Source organism: Mustela nigripes, chromosome 3 (genome assembly GCF_022355385.1).
Source record: "Mustela nigripes isolate SB6536 chromosome 3, MUSNIG.SB6536, whole genome shotgun sequence".
Classification (NCBI taxonomy): domain Eukaryota; kingdom Metazoa; phylum Chordata; class Mammalia; order Carnivora; family Mustelidae; genus Mustela; species Mustela nigripes.
Window position 1 is genome coordinate 69,959,915 of NC_081559.1, and position 27,406 is coordinate 69,987,320.

Consider the following 27,406-nt stretch of genomic DNA (forward strand, 5'->3'; position numbering starts at 1 on the left):
AAAACAAAAAAAAAAAAAAAAAAAAAAAAAAAAAAAAAAAAAAGCAGCTACAGACAAACCAATGACAAGAATTAGAACTTAACTTCCAAATCCATCCATTATTTTAAAGTACCACTAACTAGTCACCAGCTAATGGAAACTTCTCCAAATTTTCTAGTTCTTCTATAGTGTGATACTTTCTAAAATTTTATAAAATGTGATCTGAAGTAGGCTTTAATGGACAAACCAGTCAAAAAGGGCTCAAGAAATGTGCAGAACAAGTAAAATCTTGCTTACCATTTTTGCTTCTGACTGTACTGGTTGAGGGGAGGAAGGACCTGGAATTCCTGGGACACTAGGCACCATGGTGACTGGTCGAACAAGCTATACAAAACATATTAAAAAATAATTGCTAGAGAATATATTCAAAATGATGTGCTATATCTGCACAATGGCTGTAAAAACCTGAGAGTTCAGTACAAGAAAACCTTAAATCCCTATTGATCTTCTGTCCTGATTTATCCTTTAAAACTTGTCAATTTCTGAGACACTTCTCTAATCTTTAATTTTCACAAATTTTAAATGGTTTCTTCTTACATAGGACTCATAATATTCAAAGTAATTGATGCAAAATCTCCCAAAGATCTGTCACACTGCCATTTGGATACGAAAGGAAAAAACATCAAAACTTGTGACAATGAGGCTTACAAATAACATCACCATGAATTTTGCTCTTCTAAAAAGTATATATGTAATTTCTAAAATATATAAATCATGGTTAATTGATGTATTAATATACTATATAATGATAAAGAAAGAACCTGGTTACCTTTAATAATTTCTCTAAAAATAATAGTCTGGAACAGACTTCTTCATTTTTTAAAAAAACTAATATTAACATTGAGTAATTATTATATAGCTAAATTATCTCTCCACTTTGAGTTTTTTTCATCACATTTACATTTAACAGAATAATCATATAATCTCAAATACAAGGGCAAGAATGTTTCCCTCTTCAAAAATATCCTAAAAAAGAGGAAGTGGTCACCTAATACCTGAGTCCTTATAAAGACACTCAAGGCATTTTAAACAGCAAAGTTCTGTCTGAAGATGATACATTATTTTATAATTACTTCAACCAATCTAATTTTCAAACCTTAGGTTACTTGGAAGAATGTGTTAATAAGAAAGTAAATATTATACATTAATTTTAATAATTTGTATGGGGATATAACCTCAAATTCTTGGAAGTTATTAGAGGCAGACTTTTAAAAACAATTTTTAAGAGTGATACAATAAATGATTAAATTGTATGAATCAGAAATATCTATGTATAAGGTAAATAAAGAAACTTTTTTTTATTACATGAATGAGTATCAAGGCTTGGGTGAATATTCTAGGAAGACAGACTCAGGAAGTGTTACATTGAAATTACTCAGGTGAAAATAAAAATAATGTGTTTTGGAAAATTGTGCTAGATGTTTTAATAAGTGATCCTAATGATAAAAACCTGAACAATGAAGACACGTTTGAAGAGTCTGAATAAAACTGTTTTATGAAAAATAAGGTAAAAAATATTATTTCTAACTTAATCAAAAGAATGTGCTTTTAAATATTCACTGAATTATTAAGTATTACAAGTAGATGTTTAACTTGTCTGTGACTTCAACCATAATGTATCATCTTCAGACAGAACTCTGCTGTTTAAAATGCCTTGAGTGTCTTTATAAGGACTCAGGTATTAGATACTTTCAAATTTATATATTTAACATGTTCCTCAAGAAACTTTTCTTTTGGATCTTACATCTTGATTTATCTTTCAAAATGGTCAATTTCTCAGAAACATTTGTATTAGCAAAGTGAAGGACTATCTACTGTTTTAGAGTGTTTAGATTTTCACATGTCTGGGCTAGCAAAGGAATGCTGTAAACCCAACCTGACCATAAAAGCTCACAAGAGTGTTCTTATAAACAATTCCTACAATAATCAAAATATGGAGATACTGGACATGTATTCTAGAATAAATACTTTCCTAAAGGGCAAAAATTTGTATTAAATTTGAATTCTACAAATCTAGTCAAATTAAAATGTATTAAGTAAGAACTAAATTTCTTAATATTAATAACACAAGGAAAACAACATTTTTGGAGGATGGAAAAACATTTTCTAACCAATTATGTTTGTCTTTAATAAAGACGTAAGTAAATTCTACTATAAAAACGAGTAAATACTACTAACCACTAGTAAGTTTTTTGTTGGATTCAGTTTCATAAACCAATCAAGCAGCCCTAGGTGTATTTTGTGATTACAAATGTCAGTTTTGGTATGAAGAAAAGATTTAGAGTCTGAATCTCAAACTTACTGGGACTGCAGCTGGAACATGCACATTAGAACTTGTAATTGATGCAGGAATAGCAACAGGCATGGTCTGTCCATTAGGAAGATGCAACAGAAGAGGAAATGGGCCTGGTACAGGACTAAGAAAAACAGGAGAAGGAAAATTAAAGAAAAGAAATCCTTATCAGTCATCTATAAAAATACAAGAGCATTTTTACTTCTATTATCATATCATTTTAAAATACATTTCCTAGCCACTGCAAAGCAAACTGTAAAATTTTACTATTTTAAATTGCATCTTAAATGTATAATGTATAAAGCAGTATGAAAAAAACAATAGGGAAAAAAACAGGAAAAGTTATGGATTTACTTGGGACAATCTCTAATGTTAAATGAGAAATTTTAATTTTTTTTTTTAATGAGAAAAATTTTTATCAGAAGCTCCTGAGGAGCATCTGACTGGCTCAGTCTGTGGAGCATGCGACACTTGATCATGCGGTTATGAGTATGAGTCCCACACTGGGTGTAGAAATTATTTAAAAGTAAAATCATAAGAAAAAAAAAGCTTGAGAGATATGTTTAAGAACAGAAAGAAATGTCACCTGATGGAGTAATTTCTGTATTTTGTGTGAAACAGCAGGAAAATAAGAGACCACCTTAAAATCATTCAATGTTGATTTGTTTTTAAAATTAAATTTTAGTTGGGGTGCCTAGGTGGTTCAGTTGGTTAAGTGTATGACTCTTAGATTTTGATTCAGGTCATGACTTCAGGGCTGTAAGATCAAACCTCATGCTAAACACGAACCCTGCTTAAGATTCTCTCTTCCTCTCCCTCTGCCCTTCCCCCCCCCAAATTAAATTTCAGATATTTATTTTCTAATCTACAATATTAGGGAAAAAAAACCCAACCCAGTACTTTTTCAAAGCATGCAGATTCACACAGACACACACACACACACACAACTAAGGCCACATTTGAATAATTAAATGCCTGAAGAAAAATTCTGACAAGAAAAACTTAATTCATAAATAGTTCAATGACTGGCCCAAATCATCACTTACACGATTGGCCTGTTAGAGGATGGTGCCTGGGTGATTACAGTACTTGAGGTTGGTGAAGGTACTGCTTGCTGAATAATTACACTTGAGTCAGAACTTGTAAGCAGCACATTGGGAACCTGTAATGATGCTGGACGAACAATAGCTGATGTGGGCTGTGCAGTTTGTGCCAATGGTATCTCCTATTTAATAATAAGACAGAGAAAGGGTGGGATTTAAAAATATAAGACAATCCATGTAACTTAGAGTGAACAGAATGTAACATACTTCTAAAAGCATCGACAGAATATCCTCCCCCAAAGTAAATTTTGGAAGTGGCTATAAAGTTTCAAATGCAATGTTCAATATTTTAATTTAAAAACATCAGAGTACCCCACCCTCCCCAGTACAACTTGTTTTCCTATCAATCCAGAAATAGGCTGGGCGACTTGGCTCTGATTCCATGAGAACTTCTGTAAAAAGTAAAAATATAATTCAGTCTCAGAGAATTATAGAGCTCAAAATTTAGGAGAGATTACCTAGTCCTACTCCATCATTATACTGTAAAAAGAGGAAACAGGTCCAGAGAGACTGGGTTTATGGTTGATACAAATTCAGTAACAGAAATGGTTAAAAAAGTTTTAACACAGTACAAATGTTTACTAATCTCAGGTAGCTACCATCTCCCACTACTCACTGTCTCTCTGTCAAATAAATAAATAAAACCTTTAAAATAAATAAATGAAAATAAATAAAGCAATCTATAGAAAATCAGAAATGGAAGTAGAAACTCCAGTTAGAAGATAACTGTTAATAATCCACATAAAAGATGATGATGGTATGGAGTAAAGTGGTGATACTGAAGACTGAAGAAGATAAATTAAGGATAATTCAGGGGGTATTTCTGATAAGATTTGCTGTTGCTTTGATGTGACGAAAAAGAGGGGCACCTGGGTGGCTCAGTGAGTTAAGCGTCTGACTTTGGCTTAGGTCATGATCTCAGGGTCCCGACATCAAGCTCCCCATTCAGTGGGGAGTCTGATTGTTCCTCTCCCTCTGCTACCCCCAGTTGTGATCTCTCTCTCTCAAGGAAATAAAATCTTTAAAAAAAGAAAGAGGAAAGGAATTAAGGATTCTTGGCTTGAGCAACTAGATGGGATGGAGAGAAAATTTACTGAGACAGAGAAAGAATCAAGAGCTCTGACTTAGAAATATTAAGATGGTTATTAGACATAGAAAGGGAAAGGTCACAATAGGAGTCAGAGATGAATATGGAAATCCAGGAGATACCTTGGTTGATATAAGTTTGAGAACCATCAGCATGTAGTTGTTTTTATAAGTTATGAATGTAGAAGAGACCACCTAAGAAGAAAAGTGAGAAAGAGTAGTGAAGGAGGCCCAAACAGACTATGCCTTGCCCAGGGGGAGGCTAGAGACAGGAATGCAGAAAGAAGAATTATCCTTGAAATATGCTAAAACAACAACGAAGAGGGAAAAACTGTTGAGTGTGAAGGGACTAGAAAGCTCTTTAGAAAAAAAGATACTTCTATCACAGAGTTAACAGCATTTCCTGTAACTGTGATAACACAGAAACAATCTTTATATCCAAAAAGAACAGGATAATTTGATACATTAAGATAATATATCAATTAAAACAATTTAAAAAAAATTAAAACTTAGTACTTTGGAAATTTTCTAAGGACATGGGAAAGTGTTCATTAATGCTGAATGTTTAAAGCACAATATAAAAGTAAACTAGGATTGGCCTGCCTGGCTGGTTCACTTTGTAGAGTATGTGACTCTTGATCTTGGGGTCATAAGTTCAAGCCCCACATTGGGTATGCCACTTACTTAAAAAAAATTTTTTTATTTTTGTTTTAAATTAAAAAATAGGGATGCCTGGGTGGCTCAGTTGTTAAGGGTCTGCCTTTGGTTCAGGTCATGATCTTGAGGTTCTAGGATCGAGCCCCACATTGGCTCCCTGCTCAGCAGAGAGTCTGCTTCTCCCTTGCCCTCCACTTGTGCTCTGTCTCTAGCTTTCTCGCTCTCCAAAAAATAAATAAATAAAATCTTTAAAAAAATTAAAAAGTAAACTAGGATCTTTGAGTTTTTCTTTGTATCCATCTATCCTTCTAATGAAAATGCATGCATATATCTATGGAAAAATGTTTGAAAATATTAGTAATTTGTATCACTCAATTATGGGCTAACAGGTGATTTTGCTTTTCTTCCTCATATTTTTTCTGTATTCTTAAAGTTTTTATAATGAGACTCACTTCTATAATTAGGAAATGAGGCAAAAAAAACCCACAAAACATCTAAGGTCAAAGCATTTATTCCTAAGTAGATCGTTAAATGCTTTTTCTGCCTTACTTCTAGATTCCTTGCCATGACAGAAGTCCGTTAATTCATTTACGGTTTTAGAATATCATCATCTAGAAAAAGACACTGTCACTGCCTCTTCATTGTGCCACACACAGTGCCCCATGAGTTCACTGTAAGTGTTTATTAATAAAAAGTGATCAAGAAATACCCATGGGGCACCTGGGTAACTCAGTTGGTTAAGTGCCCAACTCTTAGATTTCAGCTCAGGTCATGATCCTCAGGGTTTTGAAACTGAGCCTGTTGTCAGGCTCTGCGCTGGGCATGGAGCCTGCTGAAGATTCTCTCTCTCCTTCTCCTTCAGCCCTTCCCCACTCCTCTCCCTCTTCCCATCTCTTTAAAAAAAAAAAAAAAAAAAAAAAAAAAAGAACGAACCACAATAATGATTACTCAACACACACTATAGCCCAGAGGTCCCAAGTTACCAAGGTATTCAAGATCTAGGAATGAGGCCCTAAACCACCTACAAAAGGCTTATACTGAGACAGTATCATCATCATCTTAGTTGGTAATACCAAAGACCCATTGCTGATAATGAGTAACTATTTGTTTAGCCCTTAAAAAGCCTAAACAACCCTGGTTCAAGCAATTTTTAGTTATAAAGAAAAAGCTGTCACTATATAAAAGTGAAGAATAAAACAGCAAAACCCCAAATCTAAATTCACTTTATAAATTCTTATAGCCTTAAAAAAATAACTTATCTAAAATAACTGCTGTTCTCCCCTATAATTTTTCTGTGTGTAATAAAACACCAATTATCTATAAAGGTGACATTTTCTTTCCCTGAAGTTTCTATGAGTATTCACAGGCTTTCATATAAAAGACTACTATAACCTGATACTCAATTATGTACAACTTATTATATTAACATTTTAGGTAAATCAAATATTTAACTTTACTTGGGATAGTTTTTATACACCATGTTTGTGTTTCTACCAAAAATATAAAATTTCTAACCTTTTCATCACTGGTAGTAGACTCTGGGTGAGGTAAAGGACTATCCTGGTGAGTTGTTTCTACAACTGAGGGCTCCTCAATTTTGCTTCTTATGATGGGTGTTGCAAGAGGGGATAAATCTAGAGGCATCTAAAATATAAACATTAAAGAAAATGTCAGAAGTTCAATAAGTGCCAATCAGTGTATGTAAAATAAGAAAGCAAGAAGTGTAAGCTAGGACAATTGTTTTGTTAGACGTACTCTTCTAATTTCATGATTAACAACATACTTTTTTAATGTCGTCTTCAGAGGCTTTCTTGAATTCATTCTCAAATGGACTTGCCAGTTCATTAAATAAACCCACTTCTTCACAGTTTTTCAAAAATCTTGTTGGTGTTGGGGTCTGATCTGAAATAAATGTCAAGAAGCAACCACATAGATTTAAATATCATATAGGACCTTAAAATATAGCTAGTAACTTAACAAATTAGCAGGATTGGTTCAGTCAGCTGTTAATTCTCTTTGGAAAGACCTCTTCCTTTAAAGCAAACAAAATTTGGTTAAGTTTTTATTGCAGTTCAAGATATTTCCTCCAACTTTATGAACCATAAAAGTATGAAAAAAGTCCTTCTCGTTCCTTAGTCCAGACCTTCTCTTTTAGTAGAATGACATAAGTGTCTTCTACTCAGAGATCAACTACTATCATTATTTAAGGCAGTAAGAATTTTTTAAAATTTATATTATTAAAAATTATGATTGTTTAAAATACATGCAGTTTGGGGAAAACTAGGGCAAGAGCATGTATATTCATTCACTCTAGCTTGGACCTTCCACTAGTGTTCATAATCTATTAGGAAAGCAAGCTTAAGATAAAACAGAATTTTAGGAGGTAGACCAAAATACAAGGAAGAAAAAGAAGGTTAAAGCAAGAGCCCTAAAACAAAAACAAACCAAAACAAAACCTCTTTTATCACTATCCACAGAAGCCAGTTTACTATTTTAATGAATTTTTCAAGCTTTGAACTATGGGCTATATAAGAGTTACTTATTTATGGAATGTTCTACTTTAATTTCTAGGCAATAGAGGAATAGTCAACTCTACTTTCTCACAATGTAAAACATTTTAACTATACTTGAATATGTACTCATGTTATATACATTAACACATGTACTGGTTATGGAATAAATACTAGTTAGGGTCCATGTTGAAAAAAAATAGTATTTTTATATGGATTTTGTCTATTTGTCTTATTATTTTCCAGGCTATTTATTCATACTGATAAAAGCTGGTGGCACAGGGCATCAAGTTACAGGTTTTATCAGGAATCTAGTCTAAGCTAAATAAAAGTATAATGACTCCTAATTTAAGATTTTATATAAAATTAAATTCATATTTGTTAAATATTATATCCCCAGAATTGGCAGTAATTAGTATTATTTCATCTTTGCCCCACATGTATCTAGAATATAACATGCTTACTACATATAAATATATTTAACATTATAATGTCATACATATTAGATATAATGTAAGCCTACCTCAAACACTACTAGTATTATCTAAAATTACTAAAGGCATCATTTTACCTATTCGTCTACAACGTACATACCCACTAACCCTAAAAAGACTCCTGAAATTGTATTACAGCAAGGGCTCAGAGTACACATATCAGCTTAAGTCCTTTACAGGTGAATTAGTAAACTGAATAGAAATTTGTCTCCTCTGTTCATAGACAAAGAGCTCGTCTATCTCAGCTCAACAAAAGGCTCCTAATGGGTGGTAAAGGAAGCGAAAAGTCGTACAAATAAAATATACGCATAAACCATTGTTATCAGTGACTACTAGAATGATTAGGTGTGAGAAAAGAAAAGTCAACACAGGCACAACTGTTTAAACATGCAGTGGCTTATGGATATTGATCATCAAATATATACCACACACATCATGCATTACACTTACACAGTAATGCTAAACTACTAATTTCAACATGTTAGTAAAAAAAAAAAAAAAAAGGTCAAGTGCTGTGTTTAAATGTGTTCTATTCTTCTACTGTAATAAAGGTAAATCAATAGGAAATTTCTAGAAACCAATCTCAAAACATTTTTGAGTTGAAAAGTTACAGATACTGGTCTAGTGCAATAAATTTCAGACAAGCAAAGACCTTTCATGCCTAGGAGGGTGAACTGCCTAGACTGTTGCTATTTTGTTTGACTACTTTTTTAGGTTCCAGCTCCTAATATCTGATGTACAAATTTCTAAAGAAGTGCCTAACTCACTCTTCTCTGCTTTCTTTTACTTATGGAACTAAAGAAATGCTCAACATGCTCTTTCATTTTTCCTAAATAGTTTTTGAAAAATTACCAACTTTGTTAACTCAAACTTTTTCATTATAAAAATCACGATACTGAAAGTACAGGAAAAACCATCTGTCTCATTATCTCTGCAAAGCCTTGCATATGATAATTCAACCTTTATGTTGGGTAATCATTTCAAAATACTAATAATATTCAGATTTCAGGATTAACTCCAGATAAATAGTATAACCCAAACTTCAAAAGACAAAAGAATAATTTACGGTTGATTTTTGAATACTTATGTGACTCTGTGGTTATGATACAAAAGGGTCTGAAATTTATATAAATATATTACATTATATATAAAACTTTGTTTTAAAATATACAAAATGCAGTAGAACTATGCATATTATGTGTGAGTCCATATACATAAATGTGTGTACATATATATTTAAATACCAAAAAAAGGTGCAGCTAACACAGCATGAAAGGATAATTAAAACAATGCATGAATTTTCTCTTTTCACATATTATGAAAGATAATCATGTGCTTATATGATACTGTATCTTCACAGGATCAAAACACACAAAAGAGGCACTGACCGAATTTAGGTCCCTTGAGAGTATTTTTACTAACACAGATGTTTTAGTCCCAAAAGAAGTATAAACAAAATTCTAATGAACAAGTCTGCTAAGTGATCTTTCTCCAATAGGAGGAGCTTGACCATTTCCCACCTTCCCACAGCATTTCAAACCAGGTTGTACAAAGATAAAAGAAACATTGACTAAACATCACATTAGTTCAATTATCAATTAAATGTAAACTTTGGAGATCCAATAAATGCTCCTAGGGTTCTAATTAATTTCCACAATACATTGAAATCTACATTGGAAAACCACACGGAAAAGTGAAATGAATGGTCAGAAGGAAACATGGAAATGTAATGGGTAAAATACATGTTGCCAACATTTACTGTAAATGAAGTAATTGGAGTATCACCAGACTATATTATTTACAGAGAATACACAAAAATTGTGCACATTCCAGGTGAAATATGTATATAAGCTATTAATAAAAGCATATACTAACCAGCCACAATGACACTGTCATTACGTGCTGGACCAAATTTCAGTGTCATCTCATGTTTATGTTTATGGACAGCCAAATGATCCTCGTTGGTAAAACGCTGTGGCAAAAAGTTTTAAAATATAGTTAAGATTTTAAATTTGATCAAATAAGTAAAATGATAAGGAAATTCATTTCCACAACATGTAAAACCACCATTAACAATGAAATAGTTTGTTAACTATAAAAGAATCTATTGTTAGTATAGATAAACATACAAGACTTCAAATATTCATAGAAAACCCATTACCCAAGAATAAGCAATACTGATGTATTAAGTCACATAAATCATTTGAGAGCGTTTAAAAATAAAACCTGAGGCAAAGAAACATAATATAAATTTCATTTGGACACTAAAAATAGACAACTATTGATTTTTTTTGCCATATTATAGTAGAAATATGTATTCTATGGTTCAGTGACTTTTGAAGGAAGTACTGTTTTACACAGACTTCAGATTACTTACCACTTTTAAAACAAGAATTCTTATAAAAATATTACTCTTGACAAATTAAGTAGTAAATCAGGTTCTTTATGTTATGTTAAAAAAGAATGCTTTTTTTATAATCCAGTAAAGAAATAGCAACCAATAACAAAGCAGTTCATTTTTAAATGTCTGATATCAACCTTTATGAAGATGCTCCTTATCAAGCAACAATTATAACTGAAAATAAGGAGCACTTACATTTTGTTATTTCAGAGCAATAATTATAAAATGCCAAATTAAGAAACATAAATTCTCTACCCTACATCCTTATAAATGGGGATGTTAAAATTACATATATTTGAACCTGGTTCCCCTAAACTATCAAATGGGACTCCTAGGGTGCCTGGGTGGCTCAGTCAGTTAAGCATCTGAATCTTGATTTCAGCTCAGGTCATCATTTCAGGCTTGTGAGATTGAGCCCAGTGTCGCTGTCAGGGGGCAGGGGCTCATGCTCAGTGAGGAATCCATTTGAGATTCTCTCTCTCCTCTTCCTCTCCCCCACCCCTCTCCCACCTTGTGTGTGCACTTTAAAATATATAATATTAAAAAAAACACCTAATAGATTCCTTATCTTATGGAAATATTACTCCTGGACAAATGAAGTAAATCAGGTTCTTTAGTTACCAAATTAAAAAAAATGCTTATAATCCAACAAAGAAAGAACAACCTATATGATAACAAAGCAGTTTATCTTTTTTTTTTTTTTAAGATTTTATTTATTTATTTGACAGAGAGAAATCACAAGTAGATGGAGAGGCAGGCAGAGAGAGAGAGAGAGGGAAGCAGGCTCCCTGCTGAGCAGAGAGCCCAATGCGGGACTCGATCCCAAGACCCTGAGATCATGACCTGAGCCGAAGGCAGCAGCTCAACCCACTGAGCCACCCAGGCGCCCCACAAAGCAGTTTATCTTAAAATAATCCAGCTCTTTCCCTCCCAAGTACTATCTTCCTTTGTTTTATCATTATAAGAATCCTTCCCCAATTTGTAAGAAGTAGTAGTTGTCTTTTAAAAATAGAGTGTTAAATAACAACTCTTAGAGAATGAACATATGTGTAGAGTTTACAGAATAATGTAGGCATTTCATTATTTTCCATTAGAGTTTTAAATATACATGTATTACATTCTACACTGAAAGTATCTTAAATCAAGATTCACTTTATGCCCAAAGAACCTAATAATGGGGGTGCCTGGGTGGCTCAGTGGGTTAAAGCCTCTGCCTTTGGCTCGGGTCATGATCCCAGGGTCCTGGTATGGAGCCCCGCATGGCATCTGTTTGACCACAAATATCCAAATCAAAGAGCAATCACATATAGAATTGTACAAAACATTAAAATGGTACTAAGACTGATCCTGAGTGAAAAGGTATAGCTAAAAGGGCCCTAAAAAAAATTCAGGGTCATATGATATTATTGATGTACATGGATAAAATACACTGAAACTGGAACTTGATAAGAGGAGTTTAACCTTAGCTATCACCTGAAATAACTGATTTACCTCTAACAAGGAACTTAAAAAAAAAATAGTCAAAGGCCATCATGTCCAAAGGCAGTCATGAGGAAAAGAGTCACATATAAATATGTATGTATGTATATATATATATATATATATATATATATATATATATATGAATGAAATAAATTTTTCAACAAATGTTTATAAAATAGCTACTACTACAAATTTAAGATAAAATTTTTGCAGAATCTATGTGAATTGCTTTCTGAGTTTTTGTAGAAAAATTATAATGCTGCTACTAGTAATAATATATTAAATATTTCATAATTTCTTTCTTCCAGGCAATTTACAGCACAACTCCAATGCAAAATACACAGTATTTTGTTAAACAACAAGACTTTGAGCATACAGCTGAATAAACAATGGGAAAGACAGTCTAGTAGGATGGATAACCATCCCTCTTATAAAGTTAAAAAGAAAGGGTAACCTGACAGATGGAAGGGAGCTTAAATTTTATAATGAATTTAAGCTCTGATATCTGAGAAATCTGTTTTTAGGGCCCGAACACTCACCAGAACTAACTTCCTAAGAAGTCAGTCATTCTGCATTTAATACATGCATTCACATCCATGATACAAATTTTTTTCCTATTTAACAAAATAGGTACAACTAAGTTGTAAAGCTGTAAGGCCAGCAGCTCATTTTACTGCTTCTTTTACTAGTTTAAAGGAATCTGTTCAACATCAGGAAGCTACACACACACACACACACACACACACACACACACACAATTTACACACCTTTGGTGAAACTTTGCCTAAATAAAATGAATCTTTAACTCCTTTGTAAAACAGCTTATAATGCATAAACATTCTACCTAAGAAATAATTTTCAAAGAAAGACATCACCAAAAGCAAAGATACTAATAAAACAGAAGCGTTACAATGTCAAATTAATCTTTCACTAAATTATCTCACTTTGTCTCTTTTATCAAATTCAATGGAACATTACTTTAAAACAATACAATAGAACTCTTTCTGTGAAATACCTAATAGCGACTGAGACATATAAAAACATTTTTTTTTAAAGATTTTATTTACTTTATTTGACAGACAGAGATCACAAGTAGGCAGAGAGATAGAGCAGGAAGCTGACTCCCTGCAGAGCAGAGAGCCCGCTGCAGGGCTCAATCCCAGGACCCTGGGATTATGACCTGGGCCAAAGGCAGAGGCTTTAACCCATTGAGGAGGCACCCAGGCGCCCTAAAAACACTTTTAATAGCAAGAAAAAAACAGTTAAAATTCTTTGCACTAATTTTAGAGGTCTCTCTCCAAAATAACACTAACAAAACATGTTTTTTAAAAAATTTAAAATTTGGAAATTAAAATTTAAAATTTGGAATTTAAATTTAAAATTAGGAAATTTAAATTTAAGTGCATTAAAGTTCAAATTTGGAATAATAGCAATACTTATGACAAAAAAATACCGCCACCAAATTGGTGCTTCTAAAAGCAATTCTTTTTTTTTTTTTTTAAGATTTTATTTATTTGAGGAGAGAGAGATTACAAGTAAGCAGAGAGGCAGGCAGAGGGAGAGGGGGAAGCAGGCTTCCAGCTGAGCACAGAGCCTGGTGCAGGGCTTGATCCCAGGACCCTGATATTATGACCTGAGCCAAAGGCAGAGGCTTAACCCACTGAGCCACCCAGGTGCCCCTCTAAAATCAATTTTTTTTTGAACTGTCGATTTCCTAGGAAATACTATTCACAAAAAATTCTGGGAAATACAGTTTTTTTAGCTTTCTTAAATTTATAGAAAAAAATGAGTATCTAATATAGCTCCAAAATACATGTCAAATCAGTCTATTTCTCTATATTGCCCACTATTAGCACCTAGACAAACCTACCATTATCTCTCACCTGACAGATGTCAGTCTCTACTCCCTGTATCCACTCTTAGCTCAGTAATGGCTTTTCATTGCTCTGTGAATAAAGCCCAAACACTTTATCACAGTCTACAAAACCCTCTTGGATATGGACTCTTATTCTACCTGACAAAATCTTTTACTCTTATCCTTGTGGGTGACTACACACTCTAGCTACAACAGTCGTCCTGCTAAAAACACCCAAACCCATCCCCTCCTTCGAAACTTTGTATTTGCTGTTTCTTCAGTTTAAAAAACTTCCTCCAGAGGTCTGCTCCTACATTTTTGTGTCTTAATTCAAATGTCATCTTATCAGAGGGCATTCCCTGATAAACCTATCTAAGCAGCATTAACCCTGGTTAACCTCCTATCTTTACCCTGGTTCAACATCTTTAGATGTATCATGAAAATTAAGATTATAATGAGATACCACTATACCCTCACAAGTAATGACTAAAATTAAAAGACTATCCAGAAAAATCTCAAGAAGAACTAAATTGGTGGACTTACCTTACCTGACTGGAAGCATTATTGTAAAGCTAGAGTAATCAAGACATTGTGGTACTAGCATAAAAGCTGACAGACTGATGGAGGGAACAGAGTAGAAAGCTCAGAAAGAGACCTGCATTTATACCACATTTTGATTTTCAATAAAGGAGCTGAAGCAAATTAATGGAGAAAGAAAAGTCTTTTCAACAAATGATGCTGGAATATCTGAAAAACCACATGGGAAAAAAAAGTGAGCTTCAAATCCTACTTCATACCAGTATATACATATGCAAGAAGTAATTCAAAATGGAAACACAGGCCTATATGAAAAAACAAGCTTTCAGAAAGAACAAAGGAGAATGCCTTTGTGACTTAAAGGTAGGCAAAGATTTCTTAGATAAGTCACAGAAAGCAACAGCCATAAAAAGAGAAAAAATTAACACATTAGACTTCATTAAAATTAGAAAGACCGGTTGAGCAAAAGCTTTTGTCATGAAAATTTAGATGCAAACAAAAGACTTGGAGAAACTTGACGATGGACTGGTATCCAGGATATATAAGAACTACAAGTTAGCAATTAAAAGACAACCTGACTTTTAAAAACAGCAAAAGATTTGAAAAGATCTATCACAAAAAATAATGCAAATGACCAATAAGCACATGAACAAGTGCTCATCTTCTCATCAAAGAAATGCAAATTAAAACCACATGATACATCAGTATACACACAGTGAAAAATGGCTAAAATTAGAAGACAACACCAAATGTAGGCAAAGAAATGGCACAAGACTCTTATACACTCTTGGTGGAAATGTGAAGTGGTGCGTTCATTTTGGAAAATAGTTTGGCAATTTCTTCAAAGTAAATATCTAACATATGATCCCACATTTCATTTCTACACATTTACCCAAGAGAAAAGAAAGCTTGCATTCAGACCAAAGACTTGTACACAAATAATTATACTGCCTTTATTTGTAATAAGTAAAAACTGGAAATAAGTCTAATGTCCACAATTGTGTAATAATGAAATATTACTCCTCAACAAAGAGGAATTAACTATTGCTCACATAACATGGGGAAACTGCAAATTAATTATAAGGAATAAAAGATGCCAGACAAAAAGTACATACTGTATGACTATTTACATAAAATTCTAGAAAACGCAAACTAATCAATAGGGACATATGGCAGAGTAGTGTTTTACAAAGGCAGAAGCAGTAACAACTGGGAATGACAAAACTTTTGGGGTGATGGGTATGTTCTCTATCTTAATTATGGTGATGATTTCATGAGCATATATACATTAAAACACAAAACTGACTTTGTGAGTACGTGCAGTTTATTGTACATCAATTATATGTCAATTTAAAACATCAACTAAAGAAAACAAGTAAGAACCAATGAAACACTAATGCTTTTTTATGATTTACGGTTTGTATATTTAAGTACTCAGTAATCTGGCTACACATTAAATTTATTCTTTCATTTCTTGGTGCCTATGTTATTTTAAAGTTAGAATTATTATAACAGCAATAGATTAATAATTAATGGTCTGTTAAAAACACTGAAATACTACTTTTTGATAGAATATGGAAAGATTATTTTCTGAAAAAGCTTTCATACATGCTCTGAAGATGTGAGACTTAGGTGAAGATGTGAAACTTAGATTAAGAATATTAATGCATTAGTGACACTGTCAGAGGTAAATATTAGTTAATATTGTTAAGAGTTCAGCAAGTAAAATAATTTTCAAATAAGAATGTATACTTTATTTCCAATTAAGCAATTTACAGTTATTTTCAACCAGTAATGGTCAAATGGTAAAGGGTCAAATCATCAACAGTCAAATAGTAAAAGATACTATTAAGCCCTGGATTAATAGTAGGTGAACCACCTTTCCATTTAAGACTTCTAACTTTTTCTTTCCATATTAGATTGTTTTTAAAAACTGTACTATTGAAGAAAAAATTTCTTAACAAAACTTTTCTGGGTAATTTACATTCTAACTCCAGAATTTTACAAAAATTGTAGGAGATTCCCTTTAATGGTAACATAAACTTTCATCAGTGTTTTAGTAAATATGAACATACAAAATGCTTTAAAGTAATTTATATATTACCTGGCCACATCCAGGGGCAGTGCATAGAAAGGGTTTGTCATCACTCATATTCCACAGGTCCTTGTATTGCCTATAATAAACATTAAGAAATGGCTTAGTGTTTTACAGTATAGATTTTTATTTTATTTATTTGTTTTTAAAAATTTATTTATTTGGAACTCTAGAAATCAAGCCCTAAAATATGTTTATGTTTGTCATAGTTAGGCACATCTTGATGTTCTGTTTGATAATTTAAAGACATAATAGTGGGCGCCTGGGTAGATCAGTCGGTTAAGTGTCACCTTTAGGTCATCATCTTGGGGTCCTGGGATTGAGCCCCGCATAGGCCTCCTTGCTCGGCAGGGGTCTGCTTCTCCCTCTCCCTTTGCCCCTTCCCCTGTTTGTGCTCTCTCAAATGAATAAATAAAACCTTAAAAAAAAAAGACATAATAGGACTAGCTGCTAAACTAATATTCTGGATAAGTGGGGTTCTTTTTAATTATCAGAAGAAATACTGAAATATTTATCAAGAAATGACTATAAAAATTTTTATGATCTAAAATATGAAAAATTGGTAAAAATACCAAATACTGCATACATACCTGGCAGAATTCACATGTAACTTGAATTTCATAAGTTGAACAACTTATCACGTCCTCTTTTTCATGGCAAAGATACTGAAAAAACAAAACAAAAACAAAGTGGTTTCACTCTGTTAAAAATAGTTTTCTAAACACTGCTTGAAAGACAGGAAATAAAAACACCTGAATAATTTTATTCTTTGGACTACTGTCAACCCCAAACCTTGTCAATTAAAAAAAAAAAATTTATTTATTTGACAGAAAGAGACATACAGCAAGAGAGGAAACACAAGCAGTGGGAGAGGGAAAAGCAGGCTTCCTGACAAACAGGGAGCCCAATGCAGAGCTTGATCCCAGGACTGAGATCATGACCTGAGCTGAAGGCAGATGCTTAACCGACTGAGCCACCCAGGTGCCCCCAAATCCTGTCACTCTTTTTTTTTTTTTTTGTTAAAGATTTTATTTGTTTGTCAGAGAGAGAGGGAGAGAGAGCGAGCAGAGGCAGAGGGAGAAGCAGGCTCCCCGCCGAGCAAGGAGTCCAATGTGGGACTAGATCCCAGGACGCTGGGATCATGACCTGAGCCGAAGGCAGCCACTTAGCCAACTGAGCCACCCAGGCATCCCAAATCCTGTCACTCTTAAGAATCTTTATAAGAGGTAAAGAATACTGCTCCTACAATATGAATATCCATATTAATGCCTTAAACATAGGTATGTATATATCCAACTCCATCACAGAGAGTAAAAGGAGAAAAAACATTTAATTCAGTCCTTAAGGTAGTGGTTGAAAGGCAGCTATTGAAAGAGTAAAACTCCTGACTTTGGAAATCTGATGAGAAAGAGGAGATGTAGCATTTTAAAATATCTATTTGGAAAGTTTTTAACTTCTTAAAATACAGTCTTAGTGATGATCAAGTTCTCAGCCTAATTCATCAAAATTCTATTTGTCCCATAATATAGTTCATCTATGTAAGCATCTCCCTCTTCCACAGTATTATAACTTATTTACTTGATATTAAGGTTTTTACAAAAGACTTGAGAGAAAGAGAGAGAAGGTGCAGAGGGAGACAATATCCAAGCAGACGCCACCCTCTGAGTGCAGGGTTGACATGGGGCCTGATCTCATGACCGATGAGATCAGGAGCTGAGCCAAAACCAAGTTGGATGCTTAACTGACTTTCACTACCCGTGCATCTCTGGTATTAGTTTAAGAACAAGTACAACATGTTGAAACTATCCAGGTCAGTGGCCCACTTTAAAAACTCTGCTTGGGGGGCCTGGTTGGATCAGCTGGAAGAGCATGCGATTCTTGATCTCAGGGTTACAATTTCTAAACCTACGCTGGGTATGGAGATTGCTGAAAAAATAGTAATAATAAATAATTCTGCAAATACCTCATCTTAACATTCACTGAAACTCTATCCAGTGGTGAAGAGTAACTATATGCTTATTCAAATAAGACACTGATGAATAGAGAAAAAAATTATTTTTCATAATTTTGCTTGTAAATGTGGTTTTCAAGAATGTATTGCTCAGAAAAACTGGACAATTCCTGTGGAAGAACGTATAAATAGCCACAGTTCTGAGTATTTGAGTTATGGGTGATTTGGTATAGCAGATAGAAGAAGGAACTTTTTTCCTTGGTTTCCAGGCAAAATTTGTATCTGGTAGGGTTCTGTTTCTCCATTCACATCCAAATTTAGCATGCTGTCTGTGAGAAGAGGGAAAAGAACACTAAAATAATCCAAAGGGAATCTATAAAAGTTATGTTTCTGTCATTACCTATAGAATGTGAGCTTAATGAGGGCAAGGAATTTATCTTTGGGTTAATTACCTAAAACAGTGCCTACCTCACAGCACCATTTACTCATAAATATTAAGGAATGAATAAATAGCCATATGATATGAACTCAAATAAGTTTAGTCTACCTCAAAAAACTCTTCTAAAACTAATAAAATACAGTTTACATTGCTATGAAAATTCAAAGCAAAATTTAAATTCAGTTAAGTTGAAGAAACATTTAAACACCAAATATATTCTAAGACACAAAGATGAAAAAAGAGTTTCTGTACTTGAGAGACTTTTAATCTAGCAGAAGAAAAGAGGACTATGAAAATATAGTTTCAATTCCTTTGGTAAGAATAAAAGTTAACACACTATGAGAATACACAGGTAGTGCAGGAACTAAACGGAGAGTTCCAGAAATGCTTTCTAAGGGAATGAGCCGTGGTACCCTTTTCTCTCTCATCTTTTCTACTCCTCACCATTACAACTGCCCCCTTTCACTACAAAAGAAGTTCCTTACCTACATATCAGCCTATTTCCTAGCCAACCAACAAAAATTCCTATTCCTTATTATTTTCTAAAACCTAGCTGAAGTAGTTATCAATACAACAGTTGAAGGACCCTGAGACATAAATGATGGTGTTTTAGGAGGCCTAAATACTATCTCTTCCTTAAACTGAATCTCAAGCCTCTACAGCTAGGCTTATCTCTTTTTTAAATATAGATTTTATTTATTTGAGAGAGAGCACAAGTTGGGGAGGGCGGAGGGAGGAGAAGCAGACTCCCTGCTGAGCAGGCAGCCTGATGCAGGGCTTGATCCCAGTCTCCTGGGATCATGACCTGAACTAAAGGCAGATGCTTAACCGACTGAACCACCCAGGTGCCTGGAGGATCATCTCCCTTTTACAGCAAAGCTGGAAATATGCTCATAGGGGAAAGGAGGCTTTGTTAAACTCTAAGTTATTGGAGAATTTGATGACTATAGAGAATTGTTAATATACCACACCATTCTCTAGCAAACATCCAAACCTACACTGGTAGGAGAATCACTGTCATAAAGAATACACAACAGGATTCTAGACAAAATTTAAACGTCCTTTTGTTTCTCTAATCTGTTTTAACTCTTCTTTTAATAGTCCTTTATCTTTCTAGACCCCATGATACAGTGCCATCAGAGTTACCTCTTTTTTTCTTTCAACCAACAAATATTTGAGTGTATACTTTGGGTCTGGCACTTTGCCAGATGCCAGGGATGTAGTGGTGAACTAAGATAGGTACCTGCTTTCAAGAAGCTTTCAGGATTGTGAGGGAGTTCACATAAGCTAATCAAACATGCAGTGCAGACTTCTTTCCAGGTTACTACGACAACTGCATGTATAAACATGTACATGGTCCCGCCAAAATGTTTCTCTATTTCATTACTCTTATGAATTTTACTTTTGAACCCCAAACTTAAGGTATACTTTGAAAGTTGGTATACTTTGAATTTTGTTACAACATAGCCACAGCAATTTCCACTATTAGGTATCCCACATAAATTATGAGTCTTACATAATTCTAAAAAACCTTTAAGGTAGAAGCCTGGGGTTCAGAAGAAGGTCACCGTTATTTGCTAATACGAACTGAACTTTATCTACTGAACTAAGACATAGTAAGGAACTTTAAATTTGCTCCCATAAAAATACAGAAAAGCAAAAAGAAAAAATAAAATTCACCTACAATATCACCACTTACTGTTCAGCAATCCACAGAGTACATATTCCAGTCTTACTAATGTACAGGGATACACAGCTTTACAAATTGTAAAGGCAGGGTTACAGCCTTCTTTAAAATACAATTACCTAAATTCTGCCACATTATTAAATAGTAATATTATTAAACATTAGATGTAATTTTTAATGGCTATATAGTATTCCATCATATAGGTTATGGCATATTTTCACTAATTCTTTATTAGTGGATTTTTTTTTGCTTAAACCACTATTATTAGATTTTTATCATCAGCTAATATTCTTGATAATGAATCTATGCGCAATACCTATAATAATTTTCACAGGAGGCAGAGCGCCTGGGTGGCTCAGTGGGTTAAGGCTCTCCCTTCAGCTCAGGTCATGACCTCAGGGTCCTGGGATCGAGCCCCGTATCAGGCTCTCTGCTCAGCAGGGAGCCTGCTTCCCCCTCTCTGCCCGCCTTTCTGCCTATTTGTGATCTCCCCCTATTAAATGAATAAAATTTTTTTCTCTTTTATTTTTAGTTATTTATTTGACAGAGAGAGATCACAAGTATGCAGAGCAGCAGGCGGGGGTGGGGGGGAAGCAGGCTCCCCACTGAGCAGAGAGCCAGATATAGGGCTTGATCCTAGGACCCTGGGATCATGACCTGAGCTGAAGGCAGAGGCTTTAACCCACTAAGCTGCCCAGATGCCCCTGAATAAATAAAATCTTAAAAAAAAAAAATTCATAAAAGGAATTTCTAGAAATGAAATGAAATTACTAGGTCAAGGAGCCCAGCACCTCTGCCATGTTTTCTAGAGCCAGTGTAAATGTCTGCAGCAGTGGCTCAATGGAACAGGTCAAGCTGGAGGCAGGCATTGGAGAGGACCAAGGTATCCCAGGTGTCTGCGGAGCTTTAGCAGTACTGCATGCAGAATGCCTGCAAGAATATCCTGCTTGGAGGTGCTCCAGCTAGAAGCAACCCTTTCCAGAAACCCGATCCCGTGCTTTATTTTTTTTTTAATATTTTATTTATTTGACAGAGATCACAAGTAGGCAGAGAGGCAGGCAGAGAAAGGAGGAAGCAGGCTCCCCGCTGAGCAGAGAGCCCAATGTGGGGCTCGACCCCCCAGGACCCTGGAATCATGACTGAGCCGAAGGCAGAGGCGCCCCACCCCATACTTTATTCTAAAGGCTTGTAGGGAAGATGTTTGCTGAGGAATGCATTTAAGTACAAAGTGATGAATGACTACTTTCAAATTTTAAGAAAACACTTTTCTCCAGCCAAATGACTTTTAGATATTTCAGACTTTTCCTGTGGTCTATTCCTATAGCCAAAATTCTACAGAAACCGATGAGTTTCTATTCAGATAAGGAAACTGGGTGGAGGAATAGACCTTAAATAATAATGGCCTGGTTCTTTTGTTGAAGTGCTTTTATATTTAGGACAGACAAAAATGTTACCACCAAATACCAAATCACCAAAATAACAAAATGTTACCACCAAGTCTTCCATAAGCAAATTACTAGTGTTTCTCTATCTGAAACATAATGTTCGTTTTATTTGCTAGATTTTTACATTTTGGGAGGGAAAACACTTTTGTTCATTAAAAAATGGAATATTTTGTAATTTGTTGTTCCAGGTATTTCTATACCACAGAAAAATAATTTTTCTCATGAATTTACAGTTTCTGAATGAAGACAAGCATTTTATTTTTTATTTTTTTAGTTTTTTATTATTAACATATAATATATTATTTCCTTCAGGGGTACAGATCTATGAATCATCAGGCTTACACATTGCATAGCACTCACCACAACACATACCCTCCCCAGTGTCCACAACCCAAACACCCTATCCCTACGCCCCCCCACCCCCAGCAAGGCTCAGTTTGTTTTGTGAGATTGAGTCTCTTACCGTCTGTCTCCCTCCCGATCCCATCCTGTTTCATTTTTCCCTTCCCTGCTCCCCACAACCTCCTGCAACCCCCCCACCCTCCCTCTCAAATTTCTCATATCAGAGAGATCTTATGATAACTGGAAGACAAGCAACAAGGATTTTAAAACTGAGGGAAGAACAGGCTTTATTGGGGCACCTGGGTGGCTCAGTCAGTTAAGCGCCTGCGTCTGCCTTCAGCTCATGATCCTGGGGGCCTAAGACTGAGTCTCACATCAGGCTCTCTCTTCAGCAGGCAGTCTACTTCTCCCTCTCCTTCTGCTGCTCCCACACTCCCCGACTTGTGTTCTCACTTACTCGACTCTCTCTTCCTCAAATAATAAAATCTTATAAAAAAATAGGTTTATTAATCAAATGCTGTCTTGATTTTTCTAAATGAGAAGACTGCTTTATTTTTTTATTTTTCTGTTTTATATTTTAAATTTCATTCTTTGCTCTCCATTCTTTGACTTATAGTCCAGATTATAATTAGACTTTTTTAAATTTCTTTTCAGCGTAACAGAATTCATTGTTTATGCACCACACCCAGTGTGCTCCATGCCGTATGTGCCCTCCATAATAGCCACCACCTGGCTCCCCCAACCTTCCACCCCCCGCCTCTTCAAAACCTTAAAATTGTTTTTCAAGAATCCATAGTCTCTCATGGTTCACCTCCCCTTCCAATTTCCCTCAACTCCCTTCTCCTCTCCATCTCCCTATGTCCTCCATGTTATTTGTTATGCTACACAAATAAGTGAAACCATATGATAATTGACTCTCTCTGCTTGACTTATTTCACTCAGCATAATCTCTTCCATTCCTGTCCATGTTGCTACAAAAGTTGGGTATTCATCCTTTCTGATGGAGGCATAATACTCCATAGTGTTTATGGACCACATCTTCCTTATCCATTCGTCCGTTGAAGGGCATCTTGGTTCTTTCCATAGTTTGGCGACCGTGGCCATTGCTGCTATAAACATTGGGGTACAGATGGCCCTTCTTTTCACGACATCTGTATCTTTGGGGTAAATACCCAGTAGTACAATTAAGACTGCTTTATTTTTAACACTAAACATGGGAGCTGTTTCTTAGCAACTTGTTTGGAAAAATTCATGTCATATTGTGTATTAGAATGCCCAATCCTGTGTACGAAACAGATTTGGTCTTTGTCTTCTTTAAATTTCCCTACTTTATAGCTGTGGTTGTACTTTAAAAAAATAAATATACTACATTATTTCATATCTTTAAAAAAATGTTTAAATGTGATTTTCAGAACAGTGCAAATGATTAAAAATTAAATGTGAAAATACTACGACCTAAATGAACTTTAAAAAAAGTTATTTATTTATTTGAGAGAGAGAGAGAGAGAACCCAAAAGTGGGAAGGGCAGAAAAGGGAGGGAGAATCTCAGGCACTCTATGCTGAGTACAGATTCCACCACCCTGTGATCATGACCTGAGCATAAATTAAGAGTTGGACGCTTAACCAACTGTGCCACCCAGGTACCCCAACCTAAATAAATTCTAATGTCACAACCATTTTACTTTGATGATGTGGCTTTAATTTGGTACACTTTTTTTATTTTTTTAAAGATTTTATTTATTTATTTATTTGACAGAGAGAGAGAGAGAGAGAGATCACAAGTAGGCAGAGAGGCAGGCAGAGAGAGAGGAGGAAGCAGGCTCCCCGCTGAGCAGAGAGCCCGATGCAGGGCTCGATCCCAGGACCCCGGGACCATGACCTGAGCTGAAAGCAGAGGCTTTAACCCACTGAGCCACCCAGGCGCCCCTAATTTGGTACACTTTTAAAAGAATATTTTGTGTTTGTAATAATCTTTGATAAGCTTAGAAGTAAAATTTCTACCTAACCTTCACAAATGAGGTACCAAAGGGCAACTTACTCAAGGTTAAAAAAATGGGTCAAGAACATTTTTAATGTTGGGGCGCCTGGGTGGCTCAGTGGGTTAAGCTGCTGCCTTCGGCTCAGGTCATGATCTCAGGGTCCCGGGATGGAGTCCGGCATCAGGCTCTCTGCTCAGCAAGGAACCTGCTTCCCTCCCTCCCTCTCTCTCTCTCTCTCTCTGCCTGCCTCTCCATCTACTGTCAAATAAATAAATAAAATCTTTAAAAAAAAAAAAAAGAACATTTTTAATGTTATATTGTGCCTGCCAGCTGGTATGCCTTGCTATACACTATGTATATCAACTTGCTATTCTATGACTACCAACCATATAGAAACTTTATGTAACTTTATGTAAACCACATCTAAAAGAAAAGTAGCGTTAAAATAAATAAATAAAATAAAATAAAATAAAATAAAATAAAATAAATAGGGGCACCCGGGTGGCTCAGTGGGTTAAAGCCTCTGCTTTTGGCTCAGGTCATGATCCCAGGGTCCTGGGATCGAGCCCCACACATCAGGCTCTCTGCCCAGCAGGGAGCCTGCTTCCCTTCCTCTCTCTCTACCTAACTCTCTGCCTACTTGTGATCTCTGTCAAATAAAAATAAAAATAAAAAACCTTTAAAAAATAAATAAATAAATAAATAAATAAAAGTAGTGTAGAAAGACCCTTTAGGACTTTTAGAACCATTCAACAGATCTACTATCAAATAAAATCATACATATGAGATGCATATAAGAAAATAGTAAAGAAGAACATTTCAAGGAAAAATGAATTGAAGAAAATGGGAGAAATTAACTAGCAAACCATTTCTTATAACTTAAAATACAAAAATCAAGCCTCCATAAAAAGCATATATAAGGACGTCCTAATGAAAAGCAGCTTAGACAGGCTATTGGGAAGCAGACAGTCCAGAGTGTCATAGCTGAGGCAGAGAGAGAAAACTGTCCGTGGATATAGAGAGTAGCTGGGGAAGTAGGAGGAGGCAACCATATGAGGTGAGTGACAGAAGTGGTATCAGTCCAGCATAGTATACCAGGGCCCAAGATGGAGAACATCTACATAATGAGGAGGAGTGGGCACGGTAGCAACAGGTGATTCATTATACACACACATAGAGATTGACAGAATACACAGATATATCAAGGATGTAATGGGTAAAGGTAAATTCACACTAGAGGTGAAGGTAATTATACAGAATGAATCTCGGTAATCAGATGAAAATTGGAGATATTGGTGTGAATTCCTAACTTTCAAAAGAGATATAAAGGTACAGCAACAGAGATATGAAGGTATAGATGATAATATGTACATATATATCTGCATATATGTTCATATATTTCCCTAGCTGTGTCTAATGAGGGCCTGAGAACATGGATACCCTCAAAGCAATACATCTACAAGGCACCCAGATCTTAATGTCTAAATACCATCCTTTACCGAAAGGAACCTGGACTCCTTTAAGAATTGTCTGGTTCCAGGGCTAGGGTAGGGCAAATACAGGATGGACCTTGAATATCTTTTGCAAGAAAATAAAGAAGGACTTGGTTATGAATTTGGCTATAACGTAGTCAAATCTGAAACAATTGCAGAATCAAAATAAATAATGACAGTAATGGATCATATCGTGAATAAAATAGGATTCTATTAATCCACACCAATATAAAAGAATAAATTCAACATTCGATAAGACAGAACATTTATATCCTCCAAAATATCTCCTGATAAAATATATTTTAATTACAAAACTCTGGCAAGTATCAACTTACTCAAATGATTCAAGTTAACAAAATCAGAAATAAGGAAAACCAGTATCATGTCCTCCAACAGGATGCTCAGCATCACTTCTATGAAGTAATGTCAAAAACATAAAAAACCGGAATCTAATCATGTAAAATATTACACAACCCCAAATTGAGGTAAACACTTCAAAATAACTAGTCTTTCATCTTCTAAGGTGCTCAAGTCATCAAACCCATGAAAAGACTGAAGAACTATTTCAGATTAAAAAAGATGAGTGACATGACAACTAACTCCAATGTGAATTCTAGACAGAATTTTTTTGCTATAAAAGGACATTATTGGAACAACTGGCAAAATTTAAATGTGATTTGCAGATTAGATGATAGCAATATATCAATGTTAACTTACTGATTCTCAGGGCTGTATTGTGTAGGAAAATGTCTTATTGTAGAAAATAAAGTATTTGGTATAATGGGACATCTTGCTGGCAACTCACTCTTAAAAGCTCCTGAACTAAAAAATTAAAAATGGAAAAACTTACAGAAGGGGTTTAAATTATAGTTATTTGCACTATAATAATGTACTATATACCCACTATATAATTAGTGTCATGTAGTGTTTAGGAGTAGTTATGAGAAAAATACTACAAAACATGATTCTCTAACGATTCTCTGCTTGTTTCTGGTTTATAACTTTCATATTATGGGATGTGAAAGAGTAGAAAAATCACTTTTATACTGCAAGGTTAAGAGCAAAGAGAACCACGATGGAACAATTACCATACCTGAATAAAAACTCAGATGATATCAGACAATTATCTGTCGTATTAGTTCCTTTTTTTTAATATGGAATGTGTCAAAGCAAGATGATCCTTTAGGTCATTAATAACAGAATTCAAAATGGCATGGGAATAGTATCATTCAAATGATTCAGCTGATAAAAATACCTGGCTTTTCTTTAATCTCCATCAAAAACAAGAAAGAAAGAAACCAACTTACTTCATAGAAGATAGGGTGGGTAAATGAAGCTTTAAAAATGGGAAGGAGAAGGATGCTTGACTGGCTCGGTCAATGAACATGTGACTCTTGGCCTTAGGGTTGTCAGTCTGAGCCCCATGTCAGGTGGAGATTACTTAAAAACAAAATCTTTAAAAAAATGGTAGGGAGCAAGTCAATTTCTGGTGATTAAGTTCAAAAATTTCTAGCGTC

At 34.8% G+C, this 27,406-nt stretch overlaps 1 protein-coding gene across 4 annotated transcripts in view; it reads right to left on the reverse strand.

Annotated features, from left to right (window-relative positions):
• ATF2 (activating transcription factor 2) overlaps positions 1–27,406 on the reverse strand; it is an 83,523-nt gene that overhangs the window by 34,610 nt on the left and 21,507 nt on the right. For 3 of the 4 annotated variants that reach the window (XM_059394206.1, XM_059394205.1, XM_059394204.1), the window contains 8 exons: positions 17,143–17,217; positions 16,562–16,631; positions 10,058–10,154; positions 6,962–7,080; positions 6,694–6,822; positions 3,379–3,557; positions 2,342–2,456; positions 277–363 (listed from right to left, as the gene is read on the reverse strand). In XM_059394206.1, the coding sequence (XP_059250189.1) occupies positions 277–363; positions 2,342–2,456; positions 3,379–3,557; positions 6,694–6,822; positions 6,962–7,080; positions 10,058–10,154; positions 16,562–16,631; positions 17,143–17,174 (828 nt within the window). In that variant the 5' untranslated portion in view covers positions 17,175–17,217. Of the gene's footprint in view, positions 1–276; positions 364–2,341; positions 2,457–3,378; positions 3,558–6,693; positions 6,823–6,961; positions 7,081–10,057; positions 10,155–16,561; positions 16,632–17,142; positions 17,218–27,406 lie in introns of those variants that run through there. The other variant, XM_059394207.1, reaches the window with a different exon arrangement.